This window comes from Geotrypetes seraphini, chromosome 10 (assembly GCF_902459505.1).
Source record: "Geotrypetes seraphini chromosome 10, aGeoSer1.1, whole genome shotgun sequence".
Classification (NCBI taxonomy): domain Eukaryota; kingdom Metazoa; phylum Chordata; class Amphibia; order Gymnophiona; family Dermophiidae; genus Geotrypetes; species Geotrypetes seraphini.
The window spans coordinates 135,634,225-135,659,009 of record NC_047093.1 but is presented as its reverse complement, the minus strand read 5'-3'; the positions used below and the strand labels follow the sequence as shown (position 1 = coordinate 135,659,009).

The following is a 24,785-nucleotide window of genomic DNA, read 5'->3' as shown; positions in this document are numbered from 1 at the left end:
AGGGGTGGAAGGCCTTCAAGGGGAACAAGCAGGCAGGCCTTCAAGGGGGGAGGACTTCGGGAAGGTGCAGGCCTTCAAGGGGGGGACAGGCCTTCAGGGGGGTGCAGGCCTTCGGGGGGGATGCAGGCCTTCGTGGGGGTGCAGGCCTTCAGGGGAGTGCAGGCCTTCAAGGGGGGACAGGCCTTCAGGGGTGGGATGTGGACCTTTAAGGGGGGACAGGCCTTCAGGGGAGGGGGGCCCTAGTGTAGAAGTACACAGAGGGAAGGGGGAGGGGTTCAAAGAGATGTGCATAGACCGGACTTTGGGCGGGAAGAAATAATGGGTCTGAAAATATAGGAGAGGGAGAGAGATGATGGACATGGGTTTTAGGGAGGGAAGGAACAGAAAGGGAGAGAAGTTGGACACAAGGGATGGTGTGGAGGGGGGATAGAGATACTGGTTAGGAGGGTAGTTGGGAAAAGAAAGGGAGAGATGGTAGACCCTGGGGTGGTGGGGAAGGAGGGAGAGCTGCTGGATGAAAGGGTAGTTAAGAAAAGGTGGATCTGTGGAGGGAGACAAAAAAAAGGAAAGATGCCAGACATCCGGGGGAGGGAAAGGAAATGGAAGGGGAGGACAGAGATGGCAGATGGATGGTTAGCATGGAGAAAGAAGGAGACCCTGGCAAGCAAGTTATCAGAGCCTTGGACCAACAAGATTTGAAAAATAACCAGACAACAAAAGGTGGAAAAACTAATTTTATTTTCTGTTTTGTGATTACAATATGTCAGATTTGAAATGTGTATCCTGTCAGAGCTGGTGTTAGACCACAAATGCGAGCTAGGATTTAACAGAGAGAGGAAAAGTCCTTTTTGTTTCTTTATTTTATTTACACCATAGCGCCAGTGTGGTTAGGAGAAGACAAAGGGGGGTGAAAAAGTTATAAAATAAACCCACCAGGATGTTTGAAAAACACCCAATTGGCCAGGAAAATCGAATCGATAAACCAATTCAATAAGCTGAATCAAATCGAAATTTTTTTTCTGAATCTAGTTTGTGTTATTGTCTTAGACTTTAGTACCTGGGATTGGGTAGAGATGGCATCCTCAGTACTTTATAATGCAAGTGAAATGAGGATTTGGTCAGACTTTTGAAGGTTCTGCAGAAGAAAAATATTGTATAGGCCGGGGACATGAGACAGCAGGAAATGGGAACTTTTCTTCCTTCTATTTTTGTGAATGGAAAGGCTGAGGATGTCAGAGTTCAGTTAAAATATGTGCTTTATAAGAAAATATAATAATGTGTTTTATAAAGTTTATAGCATTGCTGGCCTACCCAGTGAGGTGTTCCTTTGCACATTTTTGCACTATATAGTTGGTATATGAGGAGATTCACATTTCCTGCACAGCTAAGTCCGTGTGAAGTTACCTTGTGCTGTATTTGACATCTAGCAAGGTCTCTGTTTGGAAGGAAAGATCTCAGCTTAAAAATGAAGTGGCCAGAAGTTATGGTAAAAGCAGATAGCGTAGCTGGTTTTAAGAAAGGTTTGGACAAATTCCTGGATATAAAGTCCATAGTCTGTTATTAAGACATGGGGGAAACATCTGCTTGCCCTGGATCGGTAGCATGGAATGTTGCTACTCTTTGGGTTTTGACCAGGTACTAGTGACCTGGATTGGCTACCATGAGAATGGGTTACTGGGCATGATGGACCATTGGTCTGACCCAGTTAGGCTATTCTTATGTTATGTTTTCATCTGTAGGGGCCTTTGTTTTCACTTCTTATTTTAATGTATTTTTTTTCTGGGAACTTATCAGTGTTTTTTATAATGGGAACAAAAATGGAAGAGAATTAATGTGTGTGGAATGGGGGGGGTAACTAATTTCTTCAGCTAAATAATTCAATCCACCTCAACCAGACATAGGAGAACTCACGCACCATTCACACACCCTCCAACCAAAAACGTCAAAAGAAAAAAAGTTCGTCAACCTCCTAGCCATTCGAGCTGCAACACTCGACCCCCAACTCTACAACCTATTGACCTCGACCACAGACTACACAACCTTCAAAAAAGAAATAAACACCCTTCTATTCAAAAAACACATAAAACCGAACTAACACAATCAGAACTGTCCCAAGCATCACCTGCAACTACTCCATATGTACTTCAGACATAATTTATGTTATGTTATGGTATGTTTGGAATAATGGTTACATATATGAGGCTCAATAAAATAAAATTTTCACTGCCTGTTTCTATTATGACCATTTATTCAGTTTCATGGTTATTACAAAAAAAAATTTTTACATGGGGGGGTGTCAAAAAATGATGGGCCCCAGGTGCCACATACCCTAAGTACGCCACTGTTACTATGTGAGTCTTTTTTGCTCATTATATAAAGATTCTAAAGGTTGGAGGTCACCAAGACCTTGACAGTATCCTTCAGTGCGCCAAGAAACTAACCAATGTCATAAGAGCAGGAAGGGCAGCTGTTTCTCACCTTGGAAGATGGGAGCTCATCCTCTGCTGATTCTTTTAACACTTTATGCTGATATCTGGAAGACCATCGAGTGCCAATATATATCCTGATATATAATTGCCTTTGAAGATGGCTCCTACTATAGCCATGAGGACATAATAATTGGGGGATTCATTCAAGAGTTTGGTGGCCATCTAACATGATTAGCGCAAATCTTATGGTAAACAATAAGCAGGGTAATCTGACCTAAGCGCACCCTAAAGTGACAGTCCCATCTGGAGTGCCAATTGAACAGGTTAGCTTACCAAACTCTGCAATTAGTTGCCCGGGAATAATGACAATTGTACAAATCTTTTCCAATCGGTTATTTTTTTTAGCTTTATCATGATCAACGTTCATTAGGTAATTGGTGCAGGAGACCCGTCAGGTGTGAAAATTGCACCTCTCCTGAAAAATATGATCTCAAAGAACCACTCATTCAAGGTTCACTTATATACTTTTGCAGTGCCTAGTATGACATTACACCTGTCAACCAATCAGCCAACAGAGGCTGTCCTTAGGTTTGAAGAAAGAAAATTCCTTTTAACATAGTTACCAGGCTTAAGAGAAATTTTACAAACTATACATCTATTCACAAAACTTTCTGCATATGTATAAACATTATACTATACCCCCAGAAACTTTGAATCCAAAACAGCTTTCAGTGTCAGGAGAAATCTTGCTTTGGTAAAACTGACAGTTTCATGTTTCACTGACACACATACAACCCATATAACATTCCCTAACTGGAAATTCCTATGAGGGCTACAGGAGCCCACCCTTAACAAGTTTCTATGGTAGGCTACCTGAAAGGTCAGATTGGTCAAACTGCAGATGTGTTACTTCTCAGGTTTACTTCAGGTTTAAAATATATAAAAATACTGTTTTCAAAATCAATTCTCATGTTTAATATACATTCATATTCATAATCACTCACATTCTCTCATACATTCGGGGCCCCAAAACATTCATTAACCATTCAATACTTAAATAGAAATTATATTCACTTTCTTCTATACCCAGCATTGGAATGTCAGGACCATCTGTTAATACTTAAGCTATGAGGTTTCATGACAACCCAGACAAAGAACACTAGAAACCCAGGCCTTTTTTAAGCAGGAAAACTTTACTATGTTTTACACCAAGAAGAGACACCAAGAACGTGGTCTTCTTTTGAGGGAAATAGGAGCCAACATGTTTCACCCACAGAAGGGTTTTCATGGCTTATCATGTTGATTCAGTGATCATATGTCGGTGTAAAGCTTGCTAAGGAATGATAAGCCTTGAAAATCCTTCTGTGGATGAAACATGTTGGCTCCTATTTCCCTCAAAAGAAGACCACAATTAAAAGCTAAGTACCCTTGAAATATGCTAGAAGATTTGTTAAATAAAAATTTAAAAATAAAGTTTGTGAGTAAAAATTGATAACGGCTCCAGTGAGGAGGTAGTACATAAAGCCTAGGGCTGTGAAAGCTTTTGAGCCCAGGTGGTACTTCTGAGGAGCTAGGGATTATACATTAGAGGTGAGGAGGAGTTTGAGATATATATTGAGCTTGATATATATCTTGGTGAGAGAATCACATATGACAGTAACACGATACTTCTTTATTATAGGATTTATTGTTCTTTCTTTAAAAGAAAATGTTACTACTATCATTTCTAGGCCTTTAAGTCATTATGTTTTTTGTTAGGATCTTCTTGCTGTTCTTTTCAGGCCTCAGCAGAATAATATAGCATTTAGGGAAAAAGATACAACCCAACAGTCCAGTGCTGGAGGCCAAAATAGCAAATATCTCAACCGCCACCATGTACTTGCCCTTGGTGCTCAAATATGTTGGGATGAAGGAGATCCAGACGCTGCAGAAGACCAGCATGCTGAAGGTGATGTACTTGGCCTCATTGAAACTGTCAGGTAGATTTCTTGCTAGAAAAGCTATGATGAAGCTGATGCCAGCCAGAAATCCCAGATAACCCAGATTACAGTAAAATGCAATTACTGACCCTTCATTACATTCAATTAGTATTGTTCCAATTTCTGATCTCATATTAAGATATGCAAAAGGGGGAGCAGTGAACAACCAGGCAAGACACAGAACTATTTGAATAAGGGAACAGGAAAGGACGATAGAATTAGAAACCTTGGAACCCATCCATTTCCGGAGCTTGCTTCCAGGCTTGGTGGCATGAAAGGCCATGACCACAGTGATTGTTTTTGCTAGTATGGAAGACAGAGTGACAGAGAAAATAATCCCAAAGGTAGTCTGTCTGAGAATGCAGGTAACATCCTCAGGATGCCCAATGAATAGCAATGAGCAAAGGAAGCAGAGCATGAGGGAGATGAGGAAAATGTAACTGAGATCTCGGTTGTTGGCTCTCACTATAGGAGTGTCTCGGTAATAAATAAAGATTCCCAGGATGACAACAGTGACCAGAAGGAAGAAAAGGCTGATTGAAGTCAAAGCTATCCCTAGAGGCTCTTCATATGACAGGAAGATTATCACCTTTGGAATACAGGCATCTCTCTTCTGATTGGGCCATTGATCCTCTGGGCATGTTGTACAGATGTCCATATCTGAGAAGGAAGATTATTGTCTGATTATCTCACAAATACCATGGGATCTCTTTACTAAAGTGCACTTAAATATCCCAAGCCCTGAAATGTCAACATTCAGCCAAGATGGAACACTCTAATTTTCATGTTACCGGTATGGGTAGATAGTTCACATGTGGCATTTTATCATACTCTAACTTTCATGGCATCAAATAAAATGGCTGCATTTAAGAACAGACATTATGTAGACTCACACTTCCAGCAAATACTTAACAGAACCCACTGTATAAGAACATAAGAAATGCCGCTGCTGGGTCAGACCAGTGGTCCATCCCGCCCAGCAGTCCGCTCATGTGGTGGCCCTCAGGTCAAAGACCAGTACTTTAAATGAGTCCAGCCTCACCTGCGTATAAAAGTACAATCACTTTTCCCCAATCTGAATCCTACCCCCTTCCATTCCACTGATTAGATTCCAAACTCTTCTCTCATTTATTAATGAGATTCCAGATACCCCTCCCCTCCCTTATAGCCATTGATGATATCTTAGACCATCTTCTCATTCATCGTGGTTCCCTAGCACTTACTGGATTGTCCCGAGGCTCCATTACATGCCAATATTCAAGAAGGATATGGCGTTACTCGAGAGGGTTCAGAGGAGAGCGACACGTCTGATAAAAGGTTTGGAAAACCTTTCATACGCTGAGAGATTGGGAAAACTGGGACTCTTTTCCCTGGAGAAGAGGAGACTTAGAGGGAATATGATAGAGACTTACCAGATCATGAAGGGCATAGAGAGAGTAGAGAGGGACAGATTCTTCAAACTTTCGAAAAATAAAAGAACAAGAGGGCATTCGGAAAAGTTGAAATAATAATAATAATAACTTTATTCTTCTATACGCCATAATTTTGCGACTTCTAGGCGGTTTACAATGAAGAGAGCTGGACAATCAGCGAGTTACAATATGTAGAATAGTCAGTGAAATTATAGTAAGTAGAAACTTAAAAGAAATGCAGCGAATTACAATATACAGTTTGTTTAGAATTTCAGAGGAGACATATGGAAAAAGCAATGGAACATGTGTTTGGTGTAATTACTGTTTGGGTGATATATCTGTCGAATAAGACAATTTTTATGACTTTTCTAAAAGCGTCATAGGTCAGTCTAGCTTCATTAATGTAGTTGTCTAGCCAGTGTTGTTTGTTTGCTTGGTACATAAAAGTTCTATCCAGAAATAAGAACATAAGACGTTGCCTCCGCTGAGTCAGACCAGAGGTCCATCCTGCCCAGCGGTCCGCTCCCGCGACGGCCCATCAGGCCTAATTGCCTGAACAGTGTCCCTGACTAATTTTGTAACTGCCTCTAATCCTCTAATCCTATCCCTATTACCTACCTCTACTCCTATCTGTACCCCTCAATCCCTTTGTCCTCCAGGTACCTGTCCAGACCCTCTTTGAAGCCCTGTAGCGTGTTTCTGCTTATCACATCCTCCGGTAGCGCGTTCCATGTATCCACCACCCTCTGAGTGAAAAAGAACTTCCTGGCGTTGTTCTAAACCTTTCCCCTTTCAATTTCTCTGAGTGCCCCCTTGTACTTGTGGTTCCCCATAATTTGAAAAATCTGTCCCTGTCTACTCTTTCTATGCCCTTCTTGATCTTGAAGGTTTCTATCATGTCTCCTCTAAGTCTCCACTTTTCCAGGGAGAAAAGCCCCAACTTCTTCAGTCTGTCAGTATATGAGAGGTCTTCCATACCCTTTATTAGCTTAGTTGCTCTTCTCTGGACTCTCTCAAGTACCGCCATGTCCTTCTTGAGGTACGGCGGCCAGTACTGGACACAGTACTCCAGGTGCGGGCGCACCATTGCACGATACAGTGGCAGGATTACTTCCTTCGTCCTGGTCGTGATACCCTTCTTAATGATGCCCAACATTCTGTTCGCCTTCCTTGAGGCTGTGGTGCACTGCGCCGACGCCTTCAATGATGTGTCTACATCACTCCCAGGTCTCTTTCAAGGTTACTCACCCCTAGCGGTGATCCCCCCATTTTGTAAGTGAACATCGGGTTCTTTTTCCCTACATGCATGACCTTGCATTTCCCTATGTTGAAGCTCATTTGCCACTTTTTGGCCCACTCTTCCAGTTTTATCAGATCTTTTTGGAAGTCTTCGCATTCCTCCATGGTTTTGACCCTGCTGTATAGTTTAGTGTCATCCGCAAATTTAATAACCTCACATTTTGTTCCTGCTTCCAGGTCATTGATAAATATATTGAACAGGAGCAGTCCCAGCACCAACCCCTGCGGAACTCCGCTCGTGACCCATTGTCAGTCTGAGTAATGGCCCTTTACTCCAACCCTCTGTTTCCTGTCCGCCAGCCAGTTTTTGATCCATCGGTGGACCTCCCCTTGCACCCCGTGGTTCCATAGCTTCCTTAGCAGTCTTTCATGTGGTACCTTGTCGAAGGCTTTTTGGAAGTCAAGGTAAATGATGTCTATAGATTCCCCTTTATCCACCTGGCTGCTTACCCCCTCAAAGAAGTATAATAAGTTAGTGAGGCATGACCTGCCCTTGCAGAAGCCATGCTGGCTCGGCTTTAGCTGCCCAGTGTTTTCGATGTGTTCCCAGATGCAGTCTTTAATCAGCGCTTCCATCATCTTTCCCGGGACCGAGGTCAAGCTCACCGGCCTGTAGTTTCCTGGGTCTCCCCTTGAGCCTTTCTTGAAGATGGGCGTGACATTTGCTATTTTCCAGTCTTCCGGAATCTCTCCAGTTTTTAAGGATAAGTTGCATATTTGTCTAAGTGGCTCAGCTATTTCGTTCCTTAGTTCCTTGAGTACCCTTGGTGAATGCCGTCCGGACCTGGCGATTTGTCGCTCTTTAGCTTTCTATCTGCCTAAGGACATCCACTTTGCTCACCTCTAGTTGGACCAGATTTTCATCCTGATCTCCTTTTACGATCTCCTCGGGTTCCGGAATGTTGGTTGTGTCCTCCTTCGTGAAAACTGAAGTGAAGAACTCATTTAGCCTGTCAGCTATCTCCTTTTCCTCTTTTACCACTCCCTTTCTGTCTCCATCATCCAAGGGTCCCACTTCCTCCCTTACTGGTTGCTTCCCCTTGACATACCTGAAGAATGATTTGAAGTTTGTTGCTTCCCCTGCCAGTCTCTCTTCATATTCTCTTTTTGCTTTCCTAACCACTCGGTGATACTCCTTTTGGTGTTTATTGTGCTCCTTTTGGTTGTCCTCTGATTTGTCCTTTTTCCTATTTTTGAATGTTGCCTTCTTGTCACTTATCGCCTTTTTCACTGCATTTGTTATCCACACTGGGTTTTTGTTCTATTTTTTTTGCACCCTTTCCTGAACTTGGGGACGCACAGGTTTTGTGCTTCGTGTACCGTGACCTTGAGTAAGGTCCAGGCTTTTTCTATGGACTCCATCTTCCTTGCGGTGTCGTTGAGTTTCTTTCCTACCATTTTCCTCATGGCATCATAATTCCCTTTCTTGAAGTTCAGTGCTGTCGTAGATCTTTTCACCTTTGATGATCTAAATTCTAGCCTGTTCTGGATCGTGTTGTGATCGCTGTTTCCTAGTGGGGCTAGTACCACCACCTCTTTAGCGGGTCCCCCATGTCCGGTGAAGATTAGGTCAAGAGTGGCATCTCCCCGTGTTGGTTCCATGACCAGTTGTTCCATGAAACAGTCCCTCGTGACCTCCAGGAATTTGGTCGCCCTCATGCAGTTTGAGTGCCCTATACTCCAGTCTATTCCCGGGTAGTTGAAGTCCCCCATCACCACCACACTTCCGCTTTTGCATACCTGCCCCAGTTCAGCCTCCAGATCCTGGTCGATTTCTTCCGTTTGTCCCGGTGGGCGATAGTACAGACCCAATTTTATGTCTGCTCCAGTTCCTCCGGATAGCTTAACCCATAGTGATTCCAGCCGGTGATGCTTGGGTATGCAAATAGCTTGCAGTTTCTGGTTTGTCTTTTTAGGCTGTATAATACGAAGTGAAATAGCAAGTATGTAGGAGCTAGTCCCCAAACTAGCTTGAAGCATATGCAAGAGAACTTGAATATCACTCGTGCCTCCATTGGCAGCCAGTGCAGTAGTCTGTAGTAGGGGCTAACATGGTCGCTTTTTTTCAATCCAAATATCAAACGGACCGCTGCGTTTTGAACAATTCTAAGTTTCCACGCTGTTTTTGGGGGTATATATAAACGATATTGCAATAGTCCAGTGTAGAGAGCGCTATTGATTGCACTAGTAATCTGAATAATAATGGGTCAAAGTATTTTTTGATGGTCTTTAGTTTCCATTATATCAGGAATCATTTTTTTACCACTATATTCGTGTGTTCTGCCATTGTCAATTTTGTGTCTAATGTGACTCCCAATATTTTTATTGTTTTAGTGTTTTAGTCGTGGTTTTTTTATATATAGCACTGTTTTGGTAATTTTGTCCGTTGGGCTTGCAAGGAAGATTTTTGTTTTTTTCTGTGTATAGTTTCAGTTTGAAGTTGATTATCCAATGTTCTATTTCGCTCATAATATGGGAAATGTATTCTGAGGTTTCGTTTGTTATGCTGTTCACTGGAACTAAGATGGAAATGTCATCTGCATATATGTAGTAGTTCAAGTTTAGCTTTTGCAATAAGTGTCCTAGGGATGATATGTAAATATTGAATAGTGTAGGTGATAGTGGAGAACCCTGTGGTACTCCCGAGGGGTTTCTCCAGAAGTTTGAGTATGTCCCACCACTAACCACACGGTATGATCTCTTTGTTAGGAAACCCTGTATCCAGTTCCTTACTCTTCCCGTAATTCCTATTGCATCTAGGCAGTGCAGCATTATTTCGTGATCAACGAGATCAAAAGCACTGCTGAAGTCTAGTTGTAAAATCAGAGCACTTGTTCCTTTGCTGAATAGGCCGTATAGGTGATTTAGTATTGAGGCTAGGACTGTTTCAGGGGATTGAAGGGTATAAATAGAGGATTACTGCACAGGTCCTGGACCTGTTGGGCCGCCACTTGAGCGGACTTCTGGGCATGATGGACCTCAGGTCTGACCCAGCAGAGGCATTTCTTATGTTCTTATGTTCTTAACAGCCTGTGGAATAATCAATCATATTTTCTGAAGATTGGATTCCCTACATAATTTCATAGAAATGTGACCATAATGAATAACTGGATAATCCAAAATGGCCACTGGCAAAACTACACAACGGTGGAAAAACAAAGCCAGCAAAAGAGTACATAAACCAACAAGTGGGGGAAAGAACTTCAGAAAACAAAGCAGTAGACCAAATCTGAAGTCTAATGGTTATATTGGTTTGGTTTGATTTGATTTATTAAATTTGATTTATTCTGCTTGTGCATTAGTATTAAGCGGTTAACACTTCTAATAAATTAAAATGAGGTCATCCTCCCTGTCCCTAAGGGCTGACAATCTAAATTATAGTAAATATGGAAGTAAGAAAGAAGAGAAAGAGGAGTGTGAGAAGTATGAGAAGGGAAGGCCTTATAATACTTTTTCCAATACCCTGATGTCAATTGTTGCAGATGCATGCAGGAACAGTATGTGAGAGGAAGGATGGGGAAAGGGGGGGGGGGGGGGGGAAGAACTTTCTGGCTCACTGGGATAGAAAGGAGAGGGAGATAAGACATTCTTTGCAGCTGCTTGAGGACACAGAGAGTAGCAAACTGAAGGACATGAAACCATATATGGGTATAAGTAAATAAGCTTTGGATCGCCTAAAGGAGGGGAAGAGCAGGAGTAGTGGGAGAAGTAAACAGAGGCGGGGAAAAAAGGAGAAGGAAAACAGCATAATTAAATATGCCCAGGATAAATAAAAATGGAAAATTTAAATAAATCCTAGTCGATCACAGTTTCTAAGATCAAAACCCCTTAATACGGCTGAAACGGAGGAGCCATGTAGTCACTTAAATTTCACAAGAGCTCATGGGAAGTTTTAGTTGGAAATTTGGAATCTGCCCTAATACCAGCCCCGATGAAGGAACCCATTGGGAATACTTTAACCTAAGGGGCTCATAATTGAAACGAAAATATGTCTAAAAACCGTCCTAAATCGGCACTTAGACGATCAGTGAGACAAGTCGTCCAAGTGCCGATAATCGAACCAGGTTTTAGATGTATCTAAAAACGACTTAGGCCTTCACAGTGCTGTAGTACGCCTAGAGCTAAAATGTGCGTTTTAGGAGAAGTTGTGAGGGCGGGATTTGGGCGGGACATGGGGTGTCCTAGACTTAGGGCTCCTTTTACTAAGCCACGCTAGCGGTTTAACGTGCATAATAGCGCGCGTTAAATCGCCAGCCGCGCTGGCCACTAACGCCTACCTTGAGCAGGCGGTAGTTTTTTGGCCAGCGCAGCAGTTAACGCGTGATTAAAAGTTCACGCGCGCTAACCCCGCCAGCACGGCTTAGTAAAAGGAGCCATTAGTCGTACTGCTTGTATAACCGAAAGTTTAACAACACTGTCTAGGCGGAACTTGGACGTTGTGACTTAGGCCATCTAAAACCAGGTCTAAGTCACAAGAAGGTATCTAAAGTGACCAGATAACCACTGCAGGGACAAAGTACAGACCCCTACACACTCCCCCAGTGATCACTGACCTCCCCCCTCCCCCACCGCCATAAAATTCATAATAAAAACCTCACATATCTGCCGCCAGAACATCAGCACCTAGCAATCTAGCATAGGAAAGTCTAGTAGAGCTGCACAGAGCTGGCTTAAGTAGTCTGGGAGTGGGCTAGTGAACCAAGGAGAGGAGGACCCTGGCCCATAAGCCACTCTAATCACTGCATGCATGATGAAACATGTGCACCCCCCAAAACCCTTATGTACTGCCATATAAGTGGCACCTGCAGCCATAAGGACTATTGGGCTAGTAGGTTCTGGGGGATATTTTGGGGGGTTTACCATGTCCTATAAGGTTGTTGTGGTGAGATGTGTATGTGGCACCCTTTTTTGTGAAGGTCACAGTAGTGCCCTGTAAGGTATTCCACTACTCTGATGCAATGATTGGGTGTCCAGTCCATCACTTTGCTCACCCCTCCCACGTCCAAAAGGTCTTTTTCTAGGCGTTTTTGACCTAGACAAATTTTTGGATGAAAATGGGGTATAAAGATAGATGACTTAGCGGTCTGGATGATCTGACGGCTGGATGTACAGTTAGAAGATTTTTGAAAAAAAACACATTTTGGATGTATTTTTCGAAAATGGACTTTTTCCATGTCCGACTTGGGCGACTATCAACTTAGGCCCAAAATGGACTTAGACGTATTTTTTGATTATGCCCCTCTAAGTGTATTTTCTATAGGAGCATTCAAATCAATTGAGGTTTAGAGATTAATTTGGTTTTATAAAAATTAGTTTTGGTATTTCAAAGATTTGAACCAGTAAACATTGAAAAATAAACATTTTCACAAAATGCAGAAGAAAATAAAATAAAATTTAAAAAAGTGTTTTCAGGACTAATGAATGACAACTAAACCAATATAAACGCTAGGTTTCAGATTTTGTGCACGGTTTGTTTTTCTGAAGCCCTTTCCCTCACAGAGTTACCCACTTGGTTTATAGACTCTTTGCTGGCTTTGTTTGGGGGGTTTTCACCATAATGAATAGCCCATATCTATGTTCACCCCTTGTGTTTCATGATACAATCCTTAATCCTAGGACTGCTGGACTACTGCAACATCCTCTTCCTTCCATGCCCTGCTACTATGACCAAACAACTTCAAACAATCCAAAATACAGCTCTGAGACTCATCTACTCATTAAGAAAACATGACCATATCACAGAAGCTTACATCAACTCACATTGGCTACCAATCCAAGAAAGAATACAATTTAAATTCTACTGCATGTTATTTAAAACCCTAAACGGAGATAGCCCATCCTACCTGAACAACCGCCTCATCCAAGCACCCACAACCAGACACAGAAAAACGCATTCCCCATTCATACCCCCTCCGATCAAAGAAGTAAAACGATCTAAACTACACGACGGCCTCCTATCCACTCAAGCCGCAAGGCTAGACAACCAGATCTCCAACCTTTTGATGACCACCCCAGGATACAAGACATTCAAAAAAGAAATAAAAACAATACTTTTCAAGAAATTCCTGAAACAACCCTAACTTCACTTACTCTTAACAACGCTAAAAATGACAAAGGATCTACTCTTTAATACCCTAGTAATGACAATTTTGCTACCATTGTAACCCCCTTTGATAAATCTTTTGTAAGCCGCCTTAATCATAACAACCCGAGAAATGTCAAAAGATCTACTCTTTACTACTCTATTAAACCAATTGTTCTCCCATTGTAACCCCCGTTTATAAATCTTTTGTAAGCCGCCTTGAACCGCAAGGTAATGGCGGAATAGAAATCCCTAATGTAATGTAATGTAATGTAATATCGCCCACCAGTTTGGTTGGAGACCTCTCCCTCTGCACACCGAATACAGTCATAGCAGCAGACGGGCTTTCCTTCCCTGGGTAATTTCCTGAAACCAGGATGGCATCGTGGGTTGCATCTGGGCTGTGGTGGTGTCTGAGGATTAAGAAAACAAGTTAGGTTACTTCATTTGACACTGAATGGTTGTTTCTAAGATGCAATGCTCCTTTTCTGAGTCCCATTTTCTTTGAATACCTGAAATGGATATTTGAGGATAATTTTTTTTAATGACCATGTGGAACAGCATTTTCCATGCTTAGAAATGGTCTTGTAAAATAGCACAAGTGTTTTCATGAATAAAAGATGTGTGGCAAAATTTATTGACAATAGACTCAAAGGACACAATATTCAAAATGATTTAACCAGCCAGGAGAGACTGAGTTCATGGGGACGGGGTAGGAATGAGAACAGAGTTTGTGGGGTAGGGACAGGGACAGAACTCTTGGGAACAGGAAAGGGACAAAGCTTGTGGGGGTAGGGATAGTTGAGTTATCCAATAAATGATTTTGGTGAGAAGGCAGAGCTGTTGATGACTCACCTTTTACAAAAGAAGGCCCTGGATAAGGCTTGCTAGTCTTCTCAGTTAGATGCTGCCTTCTGAAGCTTGATGGGTGCCCCTTTTTCCGAATCAGTCTTAATTAGCTCTGACTTCAGTCTAACATTTGTGGTGCAAACTGATGCATCCAGTGTGGGCCTCAGTATAGTCCTGGTCCAGGAAGTACAGGGAGAAGAATACCCCATGGCTTTCATCAATCAGAAGTTGCTTCCTCATAAGAACTATGCAGGCACTAGAAATGGTCCCATATTTAGGAAAACACAGACATGTCCTCTTATTAGGGGATTGTCCAGGTTGCTGGACAGACTTTCCAAAACCCAGAGGTTTGTCCAGGTTTTGGAAAGCATTGAGCTCCAGCCGGATCTGGAGGGCCTTCGACAAGCATGCGTGGATGATGGCGCATGTATTCATGCATGCTGGAGGCCCTCCAGAAATGGCCTGGGTGTCGAGAAAAAGAAAAGTAGATTTTTGGAGGTGGGGGCTAGAGGTGGGAGACGGGGTGGGGCTGGGGCATGCATCCAGGTTTGTCCATCTTAAAATCTAGTAACCCTACACATATTATTTCATTGGGTGCCTTTTTACCCTGGTAACAGACCATGAGCCCTCAAGTGGCTGACTTATCATAAAGAATGGTTCCCAATGACTTACCTCTATGCCCATAATTCCTACGGGAATCCAGGCCCAAGTCCAAACCTGTCTGGCTGACATTGCTACCTGGATGGCTCACCGTCATCTAAAATTGAACAACACCAAGATTGAACTCCTGGTCTTTCCTCCTAAACCCACTTCTCCACTTCCTCCATTTTCTATTTCAGTGAATAATGCTCTCATCCTCCCTGTCTCATTCGTTCAAAACCTTGGGGTAATTATGACTGATCGCTCACCTTCTCTTCTCATATCCAACAGACCACCAAAACTTGTCACTTCTTTCTATATAATGGCACTAAAATCTGGACTTTGCTTTCTGAACACAGCTGCCAAGACCCTCACTCACACTCTCATCACTTATCTCCTAGATTACTGCAATTTGCTTCTCTCAGGTCTTCTGCTAAGCCATCTCTCTCCCCTTCCATCTGTCTAGAATTCTGCTGCATACCTCATTTTCTGCCAGTGTCATTATGCTCATGTTTCTCCTCTCCTCAGGTAACATAATTGTCTCCCTGTCCACTTCTGCATACAGTTCAAACTCCTCTTACTGACTGACCTACAAGTGTATTTGCTCTGTAGCTCCTCATTATCTCTCCTCTCATATTTCTTCTTATACTCCATCTCAGGACCACTGTTTGTTGGGTTAGTCTCCCTTCTCCTCTACTGCCAATTTATCCCTTCTGCCTTGCTGCGCAATATGCATGGAAAACCTGCCTGACTCAATACATCAAACTCTATCTCTAGCGGGATTCAAATTCAAACTGAAGGCCCAGTTTTTCAAAGCTGCATTTAAGTCATAACCCTACCAGTTTTGTAAAGCAACATACACTTTTCCCTCGGCAGAGCCGGACCGTGAAGTGTGAAAAATCGCGAATAACTTTGTGCCAGCTCTGACCCATCCCCAGATCTTACCTGGTGTTCTCCGCCTCCAATCGCCTCCTTCCGTGCGTGTTGTGTGTTTGCAGGGGCCAGTGCGGGTGCTTCGGTCTCCTTTCCCCGCTCCGGGCTGGGCAGAGCGAAGATCGTTCCTCTCTGGGTTGGGCAGCTTATGCCAGCCTTACCTGGTGGTCTAGCGGGCTTTTTGGGCAGGAGCGATCTTCCTATGCTTCTGCCCTATGCAGATCGCCAATAAGAAATGGCTGCCGTGAGCTCCCTTATTCTCTCGAGACTACTACGGGAGCTCACGGCAGCCATTTCCTATTGGCAATCTGCACAGGGCAGAAGCATAGGAAGATCGCTCCTGCCCCGAAAGCCACGTTAGACCACCAGATAAGGCCGGAATGCCAGGGGGAAGGCGGGAGAGAGGCGGAGAAGTTCGGAAACAAATCTTTTCTTTTTTTCCCCTAAAAAAAAAAAAAAATCGGGAATAACCGAATCCACGGATTCGGAGGGGGAAGTGTATTTGTTAGTCATTCCCTCCATAGTCTTTTGGCCACTAGGTCAGAATACACAAAACATATACAGTTTACCTGAGCAGCCAATGATTGGCAACCATTCCTTTGACCATTTTATGACAAGTTTCATGATACCTGTTTTGATCAGCACTTCTCATCATGCTCTAAAACAGTGATTCCCAACCCTGTCCTGGAGGAACACCAGGCCAATTGGGTTTTCAGGCTAGCCCTAATGAATATGCATGAAGCAAATTTGCATGCCTATCACTTCCATCATATGCAAATCTCTCTCATGCATATTCATTAGGGCTAGCCTGAAAACCCGATTGGCCTGGTGTTCCTCCAGGACAGGGTTGGGAACCACTGCTTCTAAAACATGGATCTCAAAGTCACTCCTTGAGGGCCGCAATCCAGTCGGGTTTTCAGGATTTCCCCAATGAATATGCATTGAAAGCAATGTATGCACATAGATCTCATGCATATTTATTGGGGAAATCCTGAAAACCCGACTGGATTGCGACTCTCAAGGAGGGACTTTGAGACCCCTGCTCTAAAACCACTTAAATCTGACCTGATTGAATGAACTCTCCCACGCGATTGCCTTCTCATTAATAGTGAAATCCTGCCCTGGGGGAGCGGAAGGGTTATAATTTCCAACAATGTCATATTTCCATCTCCCATCAGGTAAAAAGATCAAATTTAAAATACTGTATCCAGTGATGAGGTCTCCTTTCTCATCCATGTACATCTCTTCCCCCATTCCATTCTTAAAGTGGAGGTTCCTCAGATAACGATGGAGCTAAAGAGTGAGGTATAAATTTTCATTAATATCAAGTTACAAAACAGTTTATTTTCTTTATAATTATAGAGAGAACAAATTTCAAAACCATTTCTGTAGGTCCAATAAGTCCATTATCCAACGCAACTATTGGAAGGGAGAATAGTTCTATTTCTAGAATCCAAAGGGTTGCATGATTTGGGGCAACATGGCTTTACCAAAGAAAAATCCTGCCAAATGAATCTAATTGATTTTGTTGACAGGATGACCAAAGAACTAGATAAAGGACATACACTAGATCAGTGGTTGGCAAACCGAGGCTCTTTAGTCACTTGAGTGTGGCTCTGATAGAGAATGCGGCTTGTGCAGCCCAGCTTCTTCCTCCCTCCCTCCCTTCTGTGCCTCCCTCCAGCAGGTAATTTTCTGGCTGGCTCCTTAAAACTCATCCAAAATAACTGGCTCCCTTGCTGCAGTCGTCCGCGGGCTGTGTTGGCTCCCCGCGCACGATCCGCGGCCCTGTCAGAAATGTTCCTTCTGACATCACGACGTCAGAGAGAAGGCTTCCAAACCAGTCGCGAATCGCACACGAGGAACCAACGCCACCCGCGGACGACTGCAGTAAGGGAGCCAGGTATTTTGGATCAGTTAGATAACCAAGATAACCAAGGCTTACACATCCTGACTGAGTTGTAAGTAGGAAAAGTAATTTCCATGTGAGATGCTTTGGCAATTAGGGCTCCATCAGCACTAAAGATGACTTTATGAGAGTAGTGATAATGGTTTTGGCTTGCATGGAACACCAGAAAGAGAAAGGGAGAAATGGTAGACCTGGGAGAGGTTGGCAGGCAGGGGGAGAGATGAGTTGGGAGGCAATTGGAAAGAGAAAGGGAGAGAAGTTGGATCTGGGGATGGAAGGGAGGTAGTGAGAAATTTTAGGCCTGTGGCCATTTCATTGTTCAGCCTCAAGGGGGGACGGGAGGAAGAAAAACAGAAAAGAGAGGGAGCAAAATGTTGGACCATGGGTAAGGTGACCATACATTCCATTTTGAACGGGACCGTCCTGTTTTTAGACCCCTGTCCTGTTTTCAGGCACAGCGTCCCGAAGCTGTACGCGGGAACAACGGGACAGGCGATCGTTTCCTGTCCCTCCCTGCCACGCAAAAAAAAAAAAAGCCTTACTCCAGCACCTGATTTAAACCCTCCCCCCCCATCTGCTGCTGCTGCTCTCCTTACCTCCGTGCTGTTGCTAATCGCCGCCCAGTCAATTCTGCTGTCTATATTTTGCATTATGAAAAGTGATTTGCAAATTTAGAAGAATAGTCTAATATTTTGCACTTAAAGTTTGATGCAAAGAAGTGCAGAGTGATGCACTTGTGGAGTTCAAATTCAAGAGAGCCATTTGTGCTAGAAGGTGAGAAGCTGATGTGTACAGGTAGGGTGAGGGACTTTGGGATGATAGTGTCTGAGGATCTCAGGGCAACCAAACAGTGTGACAAGGCAGTGGTTACAGCTAGAAGAGTGCTAGGCCTCATAGAGAAAAGTAAAACCAGCAGAAAAATGGAGGTGCTGATGCCTCTGTACAAGTCATTGGTGAGGCCCCATTTGAAGTATTGTGTTTAGTTTTGGAGGCCACATCTTGCTAAGGAATTAAAAAGACTTAAGTGGTGAAAATGATATAGGATTTACACCAAAAGATGTATGAGAAGAGATTGGAAGACCTGAATATATATACTCTAGAGGAAAGGAGGGATAGGGGAGATATTAAATAGATGTTTAAAACTTGAAAAGTATTAATCTAAAATCAGACATTTTCCTGAGCCGGAAAACCCATAAAACTGCAGGATTTAAATACAGGTAGTGGATTGATAAGCCAGAAGTAATGTAAGGTGACCAATGTGGCGGAGACAAAAAATGGTGATGAAATTCAAAAAGGCATAATTAAATAGAGGATAGTAGAAAATATTTGTTAAATTTTGTGATTAATTGCAAAATGTTGGACATGCCAAGTCTAAGGCAGTGGTGTACCAAGGTGGGTGGGGGGGGGCAGTCTGTCCTAGGTGAAGCTTATAAGGGGGTACTCCAAGGGACAGTTTCATGAACGTTTTCCGGCAGTGGCAGTATTAAAAATTCACTACTCTGCCAGTGTTGGGCTTCCTCTCTACTGGGTCATGACTTTGTGGAAACAGGCAGGACCCAGCACAGAGGAAGGCTGAAAGCCAGCAAAAGCCATGAGTTGTGAATGCTACTCTGTTGATGGAGTGAGGGGGGTGGTGACAAAGAGAGAGAGAGGGAGGGGTAGAGGGGAGGGGTAGAGAAATACTGCTCCCAATTGGGGAGAGAGAGGGAATGAAGACCAGGGAAGAGAGAGGAGAGGAGAGGAAAAAGAGATGCCAGACAATGGGGAAGGAAGGAAGGAAAGGAGATTCTATACCATGGGAGGGAGAGATGCCAGGGCATTAGGCGTAGGGAAGGGAAGGAGAAAGGAGTATTGACAGGAGAAGATAATAAGCCTTGCAGTTGAAGGCTGCAGAGAGGTCAAACTAGAGTAGAATTGCTTGTTGACTTTTGCTTAGAATTTGAATGGTGATGGCTGTGAGAGTTAGTAGAATTTCCATGCTGTGTTGAGATCTGAATCCATATTAGGTTGGATGGAGGCATGGTTGTGGTTCAATGTATGTATTGAGTTGTTATTCTTTGCAGAGAGATTGTCCTTGATAGGGAATGGAGGAAATCCTAACCATTAAATGCATCTTTATATAGAAAAGTTTTAATTTTGGATCTAAAGTTTTGTAAAGAAGGTTCTAGCTTAATGTGGAGAGGGAGGGCATTCCATAATGTGGGGGCTGTGACAGAGAAAATGCCCTTTCTGGTTGAATCGTAAAAGATTTCACGAGCAGAGGGAATTACTAAAAGATCTTGATTGTTGGAGCGTAGTGTTATGCTTGGTGAGTAAGGATTCAGAAGTTTGTCAATGAAGGCTGGAGTGTTGGATTGTTTAATTTTGTGAGTAAGAAGGAAAATTTTAAAGGTGATGCGGTATGATATGGGGAGCCAATAGGCATCCTAAAGAAGGGGGATTACATGGTCATATTTCTTTGTGTTGTAGATAAGTTTAACTGCTGTATTTTGTTGAATTTGAAGTCTGCAAATCTTTTTCTGGGTTATTCCTTGGTATAATGAATTACAATAGTCAAAATGGGAAATTACTAAAGAATAAATAAGAATGTTTATGGAAGAGGAGTCAAAAAGGGCAAACAGAATGCTAAGAATGATAATGAAGGGGATCAGGAACAGATCGGAGAAGGTTATCATGCCACTGTACCAGGCCATGATGTGCCCTCACCTGGAGTACTGAGTACAGCACTGGTCACCGTACATGAAGAAGGACACGGTACTACTCGAAAGGGTCCAGAGAAGAGCGATGAAGATGGTTAAGGGGTTGGAAAAGCTACTGTACAGCAAAAGATTAGAGAAACTGTGCCTCTTCTCCCTCGAACAGAAGAGATTGAGAGGGGACATGATCGAAACATTCAAGGTACTAAAGGGAATAGACATAGTAGATAAAGACAGGTTGTTCACCCTCTCCAAGGTTAAGAGAATAAGAAGGAACTCTGTAAAGTTGAAAGGGGATAGATTTCGCACAAATGTAAGAAAGTTCTTCTTCACCCAGAGAGTGGTAGAAGACCGGAACGCTTTTCTGGAGTCTGTTAAAGAGAAAAACACCCTCCAGGGATTCAAGGCAAAGTTAGACAAGTTCCTGCTAAATAAGGACATACGCTGGTAGGGCTATTCTCAGCTAGGGCGCTGGTCTTTGACCAGAGGGCCAACACGTGAGCAGACTGCTGGGCATGATGGACCACTGGTCTGACCCAGCAGTGGCAACTCTTATATTCTTATGAATGATGGAACTGATTTGTGCATGAAAGTTTAGGTTTTTGATCTAAGATTATTCTTAATATTTTAATCTTGGTATCTATCTGGACTGTTGCAGAGTCTATGATGATGGGCAGTGGTAGAACTTCATTATCAGAAGCAGGGAATAGTATACATTTCATATTTATGACATTCAGTTCTAGCATATTTTGGTGAAAGCCAGGAGCTGATTTTAGTCAGTATGAGATTAATTGCTTGGATGTCATATATTGTTTTGGGATCAAGGGGATGTGAATGTCATTTGCATAAGCAAATAAGGCGAATCCTATGGATTGGGCAACATTAGCAAAGGGGCTAGGAAAACATTGACGAGTAATGAAGAAAGAATGAAACCTTTTGGAATGCTGTATTTTTGAGGGATGGGAGTGGATATGGTGTTATTAAAACTTGCTTGATATTTGCGATCCAGAAAATAAGAAAACAACCAGTCTAAAGCATTAGCTGAAGTTCTGGAGGAATGAAGTCTGTTAAGAGCAGTTTGTTGTTGACTGTGTATAAAGCTGCTGTGAGATCCAAGGAGATGGTGAGGACTGAGAATCTGTGTGGTCGTACGGCCTCTACAACACCCCTCTCCTGCTTCAGTGAAAGCTTCCCCTTCACACTATGCCAAAGAATACTACTCTTTTTCTGTTGAATAAAGTATTTCAATAACAAATATTAAAGTTACCTTCCATGGCAAATAATCCAAAACTTCCCTATTTTCTCTAGTCCGTGTGGTGTCATTTCCTGAGCCAGACATGATCATGTCATGCAGTGCATGTGCCACGGCATATACCGCATTGTACACACCGTAGCTGCTCCCAAAGTATTCGGTGTGACAGTGAGAGCTGAACATATATTTTTCCTCAGGGGTGAATACCTTTGTAAAGTTGCATTGTCTTTTGATATTCTTTGGACATTGGCCATCACACAGGCCCAACCACCAATTCAAACCATAGTAGGCATCATTTGTAAGCCAGATAGGCTCCATCTCACGGATAAATTTTAAAAAGTTTGGCATATCACTCCTATGTATTTTGAAGATCAAGGTGTTGTTCTTCATTTGAAACTGAATTGAAGTGTCTCTATTTATTTCTATCTGATCTATGGTAATGATAACCTTGCCAGGTATCAGCAGAGAATAAAATCTGAATGTCTCATACATTGCAAATGCATAGTTTTCATTCAAGTATAGAATGTTCACAGCAGATGATTCTTTAATTAGTGCCAGGATTTTCTCTATTTGCTTATTTGGGATTCCACCGTGGTGTGGGAAGGTTTCATGGAATGCGATGCAGCCACTACTCCGCTCAATCCCTTCTCTCAGGATCTGAACAACCTTCACACTGCGGTCATCATTGGGTGATATGATATTGACCCAGTTCCAGCCGAAATGCTTCAGTAGCTTACCTATCCCAGCACAGAGGTGCAACTCATTGGGGACAGTCCGGTAGAAATAAGGAAACCTATTGGTGTCACTCATATAAAGACTCTGTGAGGTGTACGTGATCTGTTGTGAAAAAATAATGAACACATCACCATCTTTGTCATTGTTTAAATTACATAAATCAGAGACTTCGAGAGCACTCAGGAGCTGATTCTGTCTGGCATGTCTACCTCTTCCAAAATGGCTGGGATGTACTGGGAAGGGGCTTAAGGATCTGATTGGTCCAGATACCTAAGGACCCTACCATAGGATGTGCCATAGGCACTTAGGCCAATCAGAGTCTTAGGCCTCCTTGCTGGTACATCCTGGGATGCCCTGGGAGAGGCCTTTGGTATCCTGACCAGACTCCCATGGACGTTTTATGTCACATTTCGGGTTATTTTCTCTTTTAAAAATGGGCCTCAAAGTAAGATTAAGAATCTCTCTGACCTGTGGGTAGTGGTATATCTGGAACATGTCATAGAATCGATATGATTCCTCAGCTGAAAAGTTTTCAATGATGGCAGCCACTGGTTGAGATGAATTGCACTTGAAATTTATGATCGAGATCTGACCTATTAAAATATTTAAGGCCGCAGTAATGATACTGCTTATAACCCTCAAATGCCCTTTAATGTGGAGCCCCAGTGTGATGTTGGGTAAGAGCTCGGAGCTGTTGTTAATTTCCTCCACTGCAAACAGGAAGGCCAAGAAGTTAAAGCTATTTTCTGGAAAATACCTATAATAACATGAAGAGGATCATTTTATTATAACAGGGCACCTAGAAATATTTGCAAAAATGCACCTATTTTATATCTATAAATGCGACAGAGATGCTCATATAACTATATAAAACAAGCTTTCAAAAATAGCCTAATAGCACTTAAAATCTGCCAAAATTATTCACTTGTTTCAGAGATGGCATAGATGTGAGTGTGTACTGTATCCATGTATCTGCAAGTATACCCCAGCCCCACATCAAAAGTCACAGGGGACATTCCTACTTTCTGGAAAGAGCAGGAAATTATAAGACCACATCCAACACTCTTCCTAGTAATACAGTAGAAAAATGAATGGTATAAAACCAAAACTTTAATGGTTGCATGTGTGTTTGATGTGTCTAGTTGTGCTTAGGTGGTGATTCTGACTGTGAAGAATTAATGCTGGTACTAGGCAGACTTTCACGGTCTGTGTCCCTCTATATGGCAATGCACTTTAAGATGGGATGAAGAAGGCTTCGATGGAAACTCCAGTAAGTGGAATGTGAAGACAGTACAGGGCAGACTTTTATGATCTGTATTCTTTAAATAACAAAATGGTTTGCACATGCTTGAGTGAGCTTTGATGGAAACTTCAATAGCTGGAACTTAAGAATGGTTCCTGAAGGACTTCTATAGTCTGTGCCACTATTCTTCATTGCAAGACCTGTGAGATGTTGGTGGCCTGTGGGGACCTCTTGTGCAGCCCACAGCTCCCCACCTGGTTCCAAAGCCCTCCTTACCTAGAAAACTACAAGAAGGATGCTTGCATGGCTGTGATTTTCTTGACAGGTCAAAGCAAACCCTTGGGGATCCCTTAACGCTAGAAGTACTTTTTAACTGGGCAGAGGACATTTTTGGAGAGGACAAGCAAGGGGCATGTTCATTTGTTTAAAAATTGCTAAACTTCAGAAATATAAATCTACAAATAAAATTTCCAAAATATGATAAAACATTAGCAACATATATATGGCTGGTAAGAAATCACTTGCTACAGTTTTCTCATCTGTTTAGCTATTAAACCGGCACAAATATTCAACAGATTGAATTGGGACATTCAATCCAGAAATATAATTTCAAAGTCTGTAACATCTCATAGAATAGAGAGAGGAAAATGTAACCTTCCAAGAAAATACAAACACAAAAGATTCATCACTCATGTTCAAGCTACATCAGTCACAATGAAACTCAAAAGGGTGTCTCAGACAGGAGGAAAGCCACAATGATACTTACTCATTCATTTCAAATTGCATGATAATGCTGTCAGAGGGTTTAGTTAGTTTAGCACCTAACTCTTGAATGAATCCCCCAATTATAATGTCCCCATGGCTATAGTAGGAGCCACCATCTAAGGCAACTATAGATAGTGGTAAACATCGACACTTGATGGTCTTCCAGATATCAGCGTAAAGTATTAATAGAATCAGAAGAGGATGAGCTTCCATCTTTCAAGGTGAGAAACAGCTGCTCCTCATGGTTAGTTTATTGGCGCACTGGAGGATACTGTCAAGATCTTTGTGACCTTCATCCTTTTGAATCTCTGTATAATGAGTTTAAAAGATTCACATTCTTCGAAGGTAACATGCGAATCAAGCAATTTCAGACTGGACACAAGAAGACCCTTCGAAGGATACAATTCACATTTCAGATGACCACAGAAATCGTCTGCTGATACTGATGTGGACTCTTATCGGAGAAAGTATCCAGCAGCTATGTGGACATACCCTGTGATCTTTATAGGACTCTACTCCTGAAAGGTTCAGGCTCAAGGGATGTTGTCCCTGCTCCGTGCAAT

At 42.6% G+C, this 24,785-nt stretch overlaps 1 protein-coding gene across 1 annotated transcript; it reads right to left on the bottom strand.

Moving 5' to 3' along the window:
• Window positions 1–4,163: 4,163 nt before the first annotated feature.
• Window positions 4,164–24,435, bottom strand: LOC117368619 (vomeronasal type-2 receptor 26-like). The gene is made up of 6 exons (XM_033962348.1): window positions 24,224–24,435; window positions 22,683–22,971; window positions 21,495–22,316; window positions 16,688–16,915; window positions 13,488–13,614; window positions 4,164–5,068 (listed from the first exon to the last, which is right to left on the bottom strand). The coding sequence occupies exons 1-6, from the start codon at window positions 24,433–24,435 to the stop codon at window positions 4,164–4,166; spliced, it is 2,583 nt and encodes an 860-aa protein (XP_033818239.1).
• Window positions 24,436–24,785: the final 350 nt, after the last annotated feature.